Source organism: Chamaea fasciata, unplaced genomic scaffold, assembly GCF_029207755.1.
Source record: "Chamaea fasciata isolate MVZ Bird 193981 ecotype frontalis unplaced genomic scaffold, bChaFas1.0.hap1 SCAF_2, whole genome shotgun sequence".
Taxonomy (NCBI): domain Eukaryota; kingdom Metazoa; phylum Chordata; class Aves; order Passeriformes; family Sylviidae; genus Chamaea; species Chamaea fasciata.
Window position 1 is genome coordinate 20,299,225 of NW_027094087.1, and position 12,413 is coordinate 20,311,637.

The following is a 12,413-nucleotide window of genomic DNA, read 5'->3' on the forward strand; positions in this document are numbered from 1 at the left end:
TATCTATTTTCCAGTAAAAGGGGACTTTATTTAAGGAGCAGATAGTGATTCCTCACAGAATCACAGAATATTCTGAGTTGGAAGGGACCTACGAGGATCATCGGGTCCAATTCTGAAGTAAACTTGCCCATCACGATCCTTGCATTAGTACTATGCTCTAACCAACTGAGTTAATCCCTGTTCTTCATGTGAATTGTGGATAAATTAATTCTAAAATACTCTTCTTCTTCACTCCTCATGGTTTAATTTTACAGAAAAAAAATTCTAATACAGCAGTAAAATCTCCAGACCAGCTATGTGACCATCTAAATCCAACTCTACTTCTTAAAACCGTACTCTCTGCTTATTCTAGTTATCCATGTTGGGAAAACTCACTTAAATATATGAAACCTTAGCTGAGTGTTCTTGCTTCTTAACTTAATCATCAGATGTGGACCAAGTAAGGGTCACTAAATCCAAGCAGTATCTGGGAGCAGGAGCATTTCTTGAGCAACCTTTGTTCAGTTTTCATTCCCCAGTTTCAGAGACAGACCTTAACTGTGATTTTCTGAGAATGAAGTGGTATATATTTTCTGAGAATGAAATATCAATAGGTATTTTATAATCTTTAAAGTATATTTCTTTTCTTTTTTGAAGAAGAACAGTTTAAAAACTGCTTTTAAACATGTTTCTACTTCAATATATATTCCCTGTATACAATGATGTTTAGGTTAGTGTTCATTGAGTATCTGTTCATCTAGCTTTATGAAGTATGTGCCCTGTTGTAAATGCCTGAGCTACCTGAGTAATATTCACATGCAGAAAATGGTTCTTCAGAGCAAGGAGGATGGAAACTGCACAGGCTAAGGCAGGTCATTTTGGACCTCTCACACTGGTGTAGTCCACAGACTAAAAAGTGCTAAGATAACCTTTTCCAGTAAATGATTCCTACATTTACTTACAAGATTTTTTTAAAAAATCTGAATAGTATGAAGATGACAACATTAAATCATTCCCACATAAGAACAAAAGAATTTAATTTAGAAATCAAGTTTGACACACATGTTCCACTGAAAAAGAAATCCTGTCCTCAGATACTCACGTGTGGCAGATGAGAAAGACACAAGTTATCACTGTCTATTTTTGTCCTATTACAGTGTGATGATGTTAATGACTATATTCTAGACTGCTTCATGCAAAGCTACAGATTTGTATATCTATTTTTAGAAATCTTTGTAAGTGGCCATTTAACTTGTTTTCCTTTCTTTGCAGGAGTTCCAACTTTCAGCTTTATTCTTACATTATTTTCCTTATTCCAGATCAGATCATACTTAAATTCCTTGTAGGCTGTGAAAAGCAGGGCATTTTTTCATTTATTGTTCTGGGTGCTGTTTGTTTTTATTCCAGCTCCACCTGAAAAACCATTCATTCCTACCAGACGCAAAACTACTGAAAGACCAAGAGTGCCATACACCAGACCTGGTAATGCACTCATCCTTTTAATTTTGTGTTTAATCATTCTTTCCCTGAGCTTTAGGTTTTGTGCTTCTTAATGGGATTATTTGTAGCCAGTTTTGTGGTGAAACAAATGCATTACACTTCAGTTAATCAATCCAAAATAAACAAAAACAACACTACAAACAATAGTAAGATATGTGTAACATATATAGTGGTTTTCCTCTGTCTATTACACATAGCAAATGATGACTGAAATGTAGTAATGTGGTATTGACAAATTTCAGTGGCTAGGCAAACAGAGTTCTCTGTGATTACTTCCTGGTAATCTTGGGTGCTCCTCTGTGAGCACTTTTTTTAAAATCTTCTCTTGTAATGCAACAGAACTTTACAATGTGCTTGAGCAGTTAGGAACAGACATTGTCTGCTGTACTGAAGCGAAAGTAGCTTTAAAAATAGTTATGGAGGGCTGTGTGGCTTCCCATTTTCGGTATAAATCTACAGCAGAAGTTGATAGAGAGATAATTGTATCTGTCAGCAGTTGATTTTCCAGATGTTCTGCTGCTCCTTAGTTTCGGGCATTTTGCAGGTTTTAGCAAATGCTGCTTTGTTTGGATTACAGATAAATATTCTAAGATTTTTTACATTTTCTCCTTAACAGCAATACGTCCGACAACTCCACAACCAATCATTACAAAATCTCCTACCACCACTGGTTATTCAAGGGCAACAATGGGTAAATACATTTCCTTAAAGTTAAGATGAAGGTATTTCTAATTTTTCAGTGGAGAAATGTTTAGAGAATGTACTCCAATGGGGTATTGATATAACACCATTCCACTATCCTTTGCTCTGCTGCCACATGCATGTATCTTAGCACAGAAGATTCTCATTTCTATTTTTTCAAGTAAAGCAAAAATAGCCTACAGCTTATGTCTGGTCAGAAGTCTGTATTTGTCAGATCTCCAACCAAAATCAGTGGCCTAATTTTTCTTCTAGAGCAAGGATTTTAGCCACTAACTCAACTTATCCTACAGCGCACTGCTGGGATTTTTCTGTGTTTTGGCTAGTCATTTTGTTTCAGGTTCCAGAAAGCCGTGGAATTGTTATTGTCTTTTTTTCAGGCATTTGAGGCATGCATTTTCTGTGGGCTAAATATGGCATTGGATCTTAACTCCTGAAAAATACAATAATAATCTTTTTCCTTTTCTTTCAGCTCCAAAAGAAACACTGCTCATTCCTTCCAAATCCAAAACATCTGTTGGGCCAGAAGTACCACAAACTAAACCTGGTAATTTACAGTTTGTAACTTTAGAATTGTTACTGTGGCACTGCCTTAGTTATATTTCTGCTTTCACTGAGTTTTGCGGTCATGGAGCATGCATAATAAGTAGACAGAAATTTGTATCATTGTTAAGATGAGAATTTATTCATAAATTATATCAAAGTGTATGCCCAAAAATTGGATCAATTTCCATGGAAAGCAGTTGGATGGGTTTAGTAGCCATCAAAAATTGTGAGTAATTCAATTAATTTTAATAAAAATGTATTTCTTTGCTCACATTCAAAAAGTTCTTTTCTTTGGGGGAATTTTATTATTCTAAATACATTAGATTCAATTTCTCAAGTACTTTTGAAAATTGGGTTGCAGAGTCTCAGTGAAGATATTTGCATGCTGAGAGTGGAAGTGCCTTCAATACCAGCGATTTTTGCAGTAACCATGGGAAGTTCAGGGGTGCACAATTATGGTGAAGGCTGGTGATATCTCAGCTTTACCATGAGGTGATCTATTTCAATAAATATTGCTAAGGAGGAAAGTAACAGGAGAAAAATACAGTTAGGTGAGGAGAGACTACATGTCTATAAGAGCGGCTCCTGATCTTTCCTCCTCTCTGATCTAACCTCTGAACTGATAAAATCATAGTCTTAGACAAATAGCTTAATGGATAGCTTAGTAATTCCCCCCCCCCCCCACGCTTCTTTCTCCTTGTCCATTTTATATAGCCAAAAAGATTTCAAGCAGAGACCCTATTAATTCAAGAACTATATTCTATCTATGTATATACACCATATGTACATATATATTACTGTGAACATCAAACAGAAGAGTCCAGAAAAAAGATTTCTTTTCTAAATCCCTTATTTTGAAAGGCTGTTCAATAGCCAAGCTAGTTTCTAAGCCTCAGTTGAATAACAGCTATTTCAAATCATGTCATGGTTAACAAGTGCCATCTTTTGGTACCACTACAAATTTAGTTTTAGGGAAAGAATTTTAGAGAACAGAATTTAGAGGCTTATTTTTCCCCTTTGAATTTTAAATCATTATAATGGTGTATATGCAAAACAAGCTACTGCTAGGAAAAACTGTAAACAAATGTTTACTGTTAAATATAAATGGCACTTTTTAGCCATTGCTCCTTATGTAAGTAGGTTATTTTCCAGCTTCCACATTTTAACCTTATTTCTGAAAGACAAAGAGCCATGTTGTGTGTGCCTCTCCCTGCCAATCTGTCCTTTTCATCCAGTAACTTAGAGACCTTTCAATTAATTCACTCAAATTTGAGTGAGATCTGAAAAATAAATACATTACTAAAAACTTGTAGAATTTTTTTGTGAAGTGTAAGTTAATACAACTAGTATGAGAAAGACCAAAGACTGTCAGAACTCCAGGTTTAGGGCAAGTGTTCTGAAGTTAGTGGGGGCTTAGCAGAATAGTTGCACTGCCTGATTGTCAGCATGAAAATACATCCAGACTAATCAGAACGTGTCTGTCTCATGGCTGTTAAAATTGTCCTAGCAGATGTGCAGATAGGTTTTTAGGAAACAATGGAGGCAGATCCTTCATGAAATCCAACTTCTTTCATTTCCCTTCTCACAGAACAATGGTTTATTTTTTATAGCTCCAAGGGCAACACACCTGGGATCAATTAACCTTGTAACAGTTCATGTTGTTGATGGGTCCAAAATAAATTTGGGTAATGAGAATATTACATCAGTTTATTTTTCATCAATCTTTACTTTCTCTGCTTTTGCTGTATGGCTAAACCTACACTTTAATCAACAAAAATACCTTAATATAACTTTGTCATGTTCATTTGTTAGTTACAATCCAGTGCATGCACAAAATGTTGCTGGTTTTAATTTTCCAGCCATTTTTCTTCTTCATGTGACTCTTTATATAAATAAGTACTACGTGTACGAGGCTGAGGAGTCATGTAAAAAGGCATTGACTTATCATCTTTTCTGATTTTGTCTGGCTTACTAATGATATATATATATATCTTCCCAGACTCAAAAAGTTTTTACATGTATAAAAGCATGATTTTCAGACAAATTTCTAGCATTTACTCTTTTATTTATGATCTGCACAGACAGTTTGAATTTCCTTTCCACCTGTGATGTCTTATGTTTAAAAGGAAATCATTTGCATTTGATAAGCAGTAATATGTCCATTTTCAGTTCCCAATGAAACATACCACATTTCACCCAGGCCCAAAATTGGTCAAGCAACAGAAATTCCTTGGTACCATACAGGTAATTTTTTAAGATTTTCTTAAGTGGTTGTATTGAGAGTCTGAGTTAAGTAAAATCAGTACAGTTTAATGTTTAATGGTCTGTTCATTATTATCTTTAAAACTATTTCAAACACGTAATATGAAAATTTACTTTTCCCCTTATCAAATATGTTAGTTTATTGCTCTGAAAATGGGATTTGCTCAGTATTGCCTCAAATATCAAAGATTATGTGAAGTTTTTAAACAGTATTAGAGCTGTGTGTTGGATACTCGTACATATGTAGTACCACAAACATTGACGTAACTGAGTTCCAACTTTTTCCTTACAAAATCAAAATCTGTAAAACTTCTCTAATCTAAATGTCAAAAATGAGTAATGTGTTCTGTCCTGCATAAGTATATTCTCTGATGCTTCAGAGAGGCTGGATTAAGTGTTATGTGTAGAACGTTTATTTGTCTTGAATTTCAAATAGCCAGCTCTTCTTATAAAAACAGTTTTACAGACATTGCTAATTGGGTACGAGATAACAGTGACTACTGCTTATGCTTCTAGATTCCAGTGTGATTTTTAACAGATCCCATAATATCTACAATATCAAAATTATTTTGCAAGTGAAAGGCAACAATGAAAAAGGTTGAGGGCTTCTGATTTCAACTTTGCTGATGACACTGCTTCAGCTGCCCTGCACAGTGTCTGCATTGAATGGTCCCAGTTGTTTTATTAGCAATATTTTAATGCTTCATAGTTTTATCTAAGTCTTTGGTTTGGGGGGTTCAGTTTGGTGTTTTATTTTGAGGTTTTTTGTTTGTTTGTTTTTTACAGAACCTAATTAAATGTCTTAAGGCCATGGATACCTTGCAGAGCTAACTCTGTATCCATATACAGTTGGGTAACTGGCTGTAAATATTTTTACATCTTTTTCCTAAACCTACATATGAATGTAACTGGTCAGACTGCATGATGGAGTCATCTGGCCACTAAAGAAACTAGCATTTTCCACATGCATTTTGGATTAGAATTCATAGAACTCTCATATGTCCATTTTGCTATATCACATTGGTGCATGGACCTTTTTGTCTGGCAAATCGCACTGCACTGTCCGTATTCCTTTGCGCACAGCATTGAAACAGACCTTGTTTCTTTTAGCACCTCACAAAACTCGTCTCACCTCTGCAAGACCAAAGCCAACAGATAAATCACAGACCAGACCTGGTAATAATTGTTTATTCAATCTGGGATGGGGAGGATATTAAATAGTTAATTAATTTCATCTATTTTGGGTGGAGTTTTTAAATATTGCTGGGAGGGAAAAAAAAAAAAAAAAGTGGATATTTTTCAATCAATTAATTAGTCTAGCGGTAAAATCTCTCCAAATCAGGGAAAAATAAAAAACAAAACAAAACAAGAAACCAAACCAAAAAAAACCAACTATGTGTGTCATCACAGCAGGTGTTACTTCTTCTCTAGTGTGGAATTCTTGGCAGCACATAGAAGTCTGTTGGGTATTCTTCTCATGGAACTTCTTTCTTTTCTCTTCTTTTTTCTTTTTCCTTTGGAAACTCTCTCACAGCTTTTAGTAAAACCACCCTAGCACCAGCCAGAACAAAAGCACCTGGACTGCCAAAGTGGATTGTGCCAACAGCAGGTAGAGTTCTGGGTTTGGGGTGTTTTTTGGTTTTTTTTTAAATTTATCAATAAAAGACTGGAATGTGACTTCTCCGAGTCATCTTGAGCCCTGAAAAATATCTCATTGTGTTTTATTATAAAATTTAATCCCTCGGAGTGCCATGTGTAATTGCTTCTACTGATCTTGTTATGTAATTCCTGAAGGTGATTATGAAATTGTATTGGCACTCAGTCTGTGTAAATTTACAGATTGATTATTGTGTGGCTAATATTTTCTAGATGTTAGATCCACAATAATTACTGGAAAAGGCTTCATTGGAAAGGGTCACCCATTTGTTTGAGTTCAAGTGAGGAGGCTTGGTAGGGAAGCCCTAAACCCAAGTATCTTGCTAGTTCCTCTCTATGCACGTGGTGTGTTCACATCAGACCTACTCACAATTCAGACCATGCAGTATTTGGACTGTGCAGTATACAGGCTTGGATACTTCAGCTCCAAAGGATTCCATGTTGGTTCATTGCAGATGACAGTGAGAACTTCAATTTATACATATTTAAACAATTTACATATCCTTAAACAAGCAGATAACAAACATCCCTAACCACAAAAATTTATTAAAAGTACAGGTCTGTTTGGGGGAAAAATCACTTATCTTTCTTCAGTTGTACTTGATTTTTCCATCCAATCATTATAATATTTTCAATGCTAACTCATAATGAATCCATTTTTTATATTTCATAAAGCATTAATTTATTACATCAATACAAATAGCATTGGGGATTTTTTTATACAGCCATTTGCTAATTAAATATATAATTTTGGGATTCTTTATCAACAATTCAAGTTTAAAATAACAAATAATATAAATAAATAAATAATGTACGTATTCAAGGCAAACTTTCGGCTGACCACTCACTACAAGTGTTATTGTCCCATATTATGTCTGGCTCCTGTTACTGTTTCTATGCTAGATGAGGATAGCCTGAGTGATATTCCATCTCTACTAAACATTTTTGCCTGTGTAATGTTTCTTTCTGGTATATTTGGCAATTTAATACCTGTTGCTGATCATAGAATATTTTCAGGTACTCATTCCTGCACATTTTCACAAGCCCACCATGTTGTTAGAAATGGTAAAAACTCAGAAGAGATGGTTGTATATTTAAACTGAATTAAATTTAACCTGTTTAGAATATGACATACATTTCTGTATCAGATATGGAGTGAATGCCTTCATTAGAGGTACATGTTCTTTGACCTTTCATAGTCCTTCTGGTAAGTTAATTGTGGCCATCAAATTCCAGGACATCAGAGCCAGTTAAAGCATTAAATGCCTGATTTCAGTAGTTGGGGGTCGAAAGGTTTTGTTGCTCACTTGTGCTGGAAATCACTTTGCAAGTGAGCTTTCTAATGTCTGATTACTGGAACAGGAGAATGCACACAGGTCTCCAGGAGTGATCACATTATGAAATTATGCACAAACACTCAATTACACAGCACATTGAGCTTTTCTCTTCTCCCCTATAGTCATAACCTCAGCAGAGGTATTGGTAGGTTACAAAAAACACCAGCAAAACTGAATACATGCTAGGTAAATCAGTAGTATGAACACAACAGTAGTAAACTGTTACATGGTCTTTTTTGTGCTTGATGCTGATTTAAGTTGCTGAAGTATTGTTTCAAGCAATCATATTGTAAGTGGCCCTCTTGTTGTGCCCACCATTTGTTATTATTTCCATGTCTTTATGGTACTGCCTGTTGCCAGGAAGAATTAGAGCTGCATTGTGGTAGACAGTGTCAAAAGTCACCACAAAACTATTTACTGTGCATGCTGTGTGTACTCACTGGTAAATGAGTACCTTCTTTTAGAATTCTTCTGAAAAGTGATACTTCCACTAGTGGTTTCCAATGCCAAGTTACATAAGTATGTTTTTTCTCTAAGGTCATCCTGTAGATGTCTCTTAGCTAAATTTTGTGTCCTGCCAAGTGAGTCCTTTAAGTCAAACTTGGTATCCAAAGTCCCAAAGAAGATCTGTCCTTTGTTGTCTCCTGCTCACTTCTTTGTACCTCCAGCCCCACTGCCACAACAGCTCATTGACAGCTTTCTGTGAGTCTGCACCTTTCTTCTGAGAAGTGTAAGAGAAATCACCAATTAATTCCATACATTTACGACATCTTGAGAGGGGACTGCAGCTTGTCACAACTTTTCAGTCTGTACTTTTCTTGGTGATCAGTAAGTGAAATCCCGAGTCTTCTGTAAGGCAAGTACATCACAGTATTGCGCTAGTGTCTGAGACACAAGGCTGACTGTGCCCACAAAAATAAATTTGCACAGAAAGGAGTTCAGTTGACCAATTAAAGAAATCTTCCCAAGCAATGTGCAATTAATTATCTGCTGCAAAAGAATTCCTATGTCTGCAAAAGAGTCTTAGGAAAGAACTCTGTAACCTGGATCCTCAAATCTTACTGGCTGAGCAAAGTTTAAAAAGTTCCTTTTTCAGTATTTTCTGTGGTTGGCTTATCAAAATCCTGAACTTTTGATCTAAGATGATCAGAATTTTTAACTGGGCAGTTAGGAATATGCTATATATGTAACAATAGTTTTTTTAGACTTACCTTTAGACATTACATCACTTATTCTTGGATATTCCATTATTTGGACACCAGTTTGGATCTTTTAATTCCTTGCTGGACTGGCACTGCTGCTGAATGTACTCCATATCTTCTTCCTGACTGGGCTCATTAGCCTCAGTGCGAAGATGTTTCACTCCCATGCAGAGAGTGCTTGGCAGCTGCAGGGCCCAGATGATAAGCAGTGGGATTTGTTTTTTCCAGCACCAGCACATGGGGTTGTGGCTGGTTTCCTGGCAGGCTTTTCTGTCTCCTGGCCAGCTGTGGTGCCAGGTGGTAAACTTGACTGTGGAAAAGAGTCAGGGATTGCTTCCTCATGACTAGCATTCCTTTTAGTTTTTTGCCATGTCTTAGCCATTTTCTCTAGAATACCTTTTTATTCATGTGGCTTTTCATGTTAGTGTATAACTTATGTTACTGGGTTGTTTGTTGTTTTTTTTTTAAATTTAATCTTAACCATATAAATACTGCTCCTGATCTACTGAGTTTCTTGACAAATGTCAGCAAACAAACTTTGAGCAGAATTTCCATTTCTCTTGTGAAAGGGAGGCATACATGGTTTTCATTATAATGGCCATTAACTTTGTGTTCTATTTTCTTTTGATTTTTTTAAACTGTGTGTGTATAGCCAAGTTCCAGAGGAACTCAAGTATAAAGGTATTTCAGTTTATTTTATGAAGGGCACTTTTTCCATTATTTCCCTTAAAATGATCCACCCTTCCAATAGTATTCCTACAATTAAAGACAGCGTAGTTAGTTTAAACATATTCCAGACCCCATGAAGTTTTCCAGGAAAAAATAAAGAATTAAAAGAAGACACAAAGACATATGCAAGTAATAGATCTATTGTCAATTCTGTTTAAAGTTTGGATGAATGTGATAAATGCTTTTAATAAGCAAGTTACATTAGCTAGAATAAGGCAAACGCTATGACAAATACAGCAAACTTTGGTTGTGCAGGTACCTCGTGTGAAAAGACAAATTTCTATGTAACTTTAAAGTGTATTGAAATACTCAAAATAGGATACTTTGTCAACATGAAAGTACTGTGGTTTGAAACTGACTTTTTTATAATTTTTCATTATTACTTTACATTTGGCAGAAGAGCAGTGCACGTTTCTGAAAAGAAAAATATTACTTCTTCCAACCAGAACATATACAATATTTGGTTCATTCTCAGCTGATTTAACTCAGAAAACATTATGATCCTAAGGAGCAGGATAGAGATAGATTTTTCTGTGGAGACTGTAACATGCAAAACTAATTTAGATTTGTAATGTACGTTTGGGTGATTTAGTGTGAATTAGTCAATGTGCTACCACATTTTGTTGATACATTCACTGAAAGGTGAGCTGAGAAACTAAACATGCTCTAACTATACCTCATATGCACAAGATTATTTTTATTTTTTAAAGGCTGGTGCTGGTCTTCTCATGCCTTTTCTTCCTGGAATATCATCCACATGAAACAGTGACTATCACTCTGGTGCTTTGTATAGCTGAAGATCTAATTAATTGTTTTACTTACCTGAAGACAAATTGCAGTTATATAAAACCATGTGATATGTTCAGATATTTTAGACACAGGGATCAGGTCATCTGCATCCTGTTCCCAGCTTACTGCAAGTCCCATCACTGAAATCTTCAGTAAATGATTTATCATGTACAGGCTGTGGATTTGTAAGGAACGTGCAACAAGAATGGTCAAACAGTAAAGGAATTGAAAAAGTATCTGCTTCACACCATTAAAATACTAGTGAAATATCAAAACAAAATGAGAACCAGATTATAAATCTATGAAATCTTTAGCTGAAGTGATTAGATCATGTTGGAACAGGGTTGGAATTTGATAATTACAGTAATATTGATATTTTTTTTTACTATAAAAAATTTTAGGGGATTGTGTCTTACATCATGAACAAGGGTGCGGGGGGGCGGGATTTCCCCACAAACATGATGAACTTGCAATGCATCTTTTTGCTTTACTATATATACAGTCTATATAAAGCAAATATACTTACTTGTTTGTGTAGAGAAAGCATATTAATTTAACATTGTGGCTGTTCTATAAATACCAGCATGAGAAACAGTTGTTCTGTACCAGGAGTTGTGTTGATCTCTTAATGCCACTTACTTTTTTAAAAATGTGTTTATATAACTTTTAAGTAGGACTTGCTCTTATATACAAACTGGATGTTGTGTATACTTTGTCTCCTGTACTCCAAATATGGTGAATATATGTGGTCCAGAATTGCTCTAATCATTTAATATAGAGGATGACCAGTGATCTTATTATGGGGAGAAGGACAACTTTGCCCTTTGCAAGAATCAATGGACATTTTATTCTTTACACTGAAAAACTAGAACATTCTCTCTACTCATTTTTCCACATATAATCTTGGTTTAACTCATCTCTTACCTCTTCATCTTAATGATTTTCTATCTCCAAATACGCTATACTTGAGGGATGTTTGAAATTAAACTGGAGACTTGATAGAATGGGATCACTTTCTACTTACCCGAATAAGAAGATAATGGATATCACTAAATTATCAGTAAAAACATAAAAGGGCCATACATGTTGGTTTTGCACATCATGTCAGCTTGAGTTTGAACACATTCAATATACAAGTATTCCATGACTTGGTCCACACTGTAGATACTTATTTCATTTCCTTTTTTTCACAGATGGCCTTTATACACCTGAGGCTACTGCCAGACCAATTGACATGGATGTCAAAAAACCTCCAGAATACGTTGACACCTGGCAAAAGCCAATTTCTGGTAAGGTTAATAGAAGTAGATAAAGCAATTTTTAACAGTTGTTATTAAAAATAAAAGCATTGTCTTTTCTGCACACAAAGCACGTCCACTGAGAACAAAAAATAATTCTTAATGATCCTCATCAATACACATTCTTATGGCTTCAGGATGCTACTAAAAAGAGATAAAAATAAGAATAGTTTGTAGCCACTACTTAGTCACTTACATACACTTAGCAACTACATATGGTAGAAATTTTCCCCACCAGAGTTGTATCCTTATGATCTAACAGCCACAAAATCAGTAAGCACTGATTTTTTTCATGCTAATAGTTTCCACATAGCAAAGCTGAATAAGGTAAAATCATAACCAACTGTAGTCCCATGCATGAGGAAGTTTCATTGAATATTGGAATTGTTTGGAAAATTAGAACATCAGGCTTGAAG

General features: G+C 35.3%; 1 protein-coding gene across 1 annotated transcript in view; it reads left to right on the plus strand.

Annotated features, from left to right (window-relative positions):
• ABI3BP (ABI family member 3 binding protein) overlaps positions 1 to 12,413 on the plus strand; it is a 176,271-nt gene that overhangs the window by 134,537 nt on the left and 29,321 nt on the right. Inside the window, exons 41-48 of the mRNA XM_066175185.1 lie at positions 1,387 to 1,461; positions 2,096 to 2,170; positions 2,651 to 2,725; positions 4,335 to 4,409; positions 4,894 to 4,968; positions 6,097 to 6,162; positions 6,521 to 6,595; positions 11,893 to 11,988. Of these exons, the coding sequence (XP_066031282.1) occupies positions 1,387 to 1,461; positions 2,096 to 2,170; positions 2,651 to 2,725; positions 4,335 to 4,409; positions 4,894 to 4,968; positions 6,097 to 6,162; positions 6,521 to 6,595; positions 11,893 to 11,988 (612 nt within the window). The remainder of the gene's footprint in view (positions 1 to 1,386; positions 1,462 to 2,095; positions 2,171 to 2,650; positions 2,726 to 4,334; positions 4,410 to 4,893; positions 4,969 to 6,096; positions 6,163 to 6,520; positions 6,596 to 11,892; positions 11,989 to 12,413) is intronic.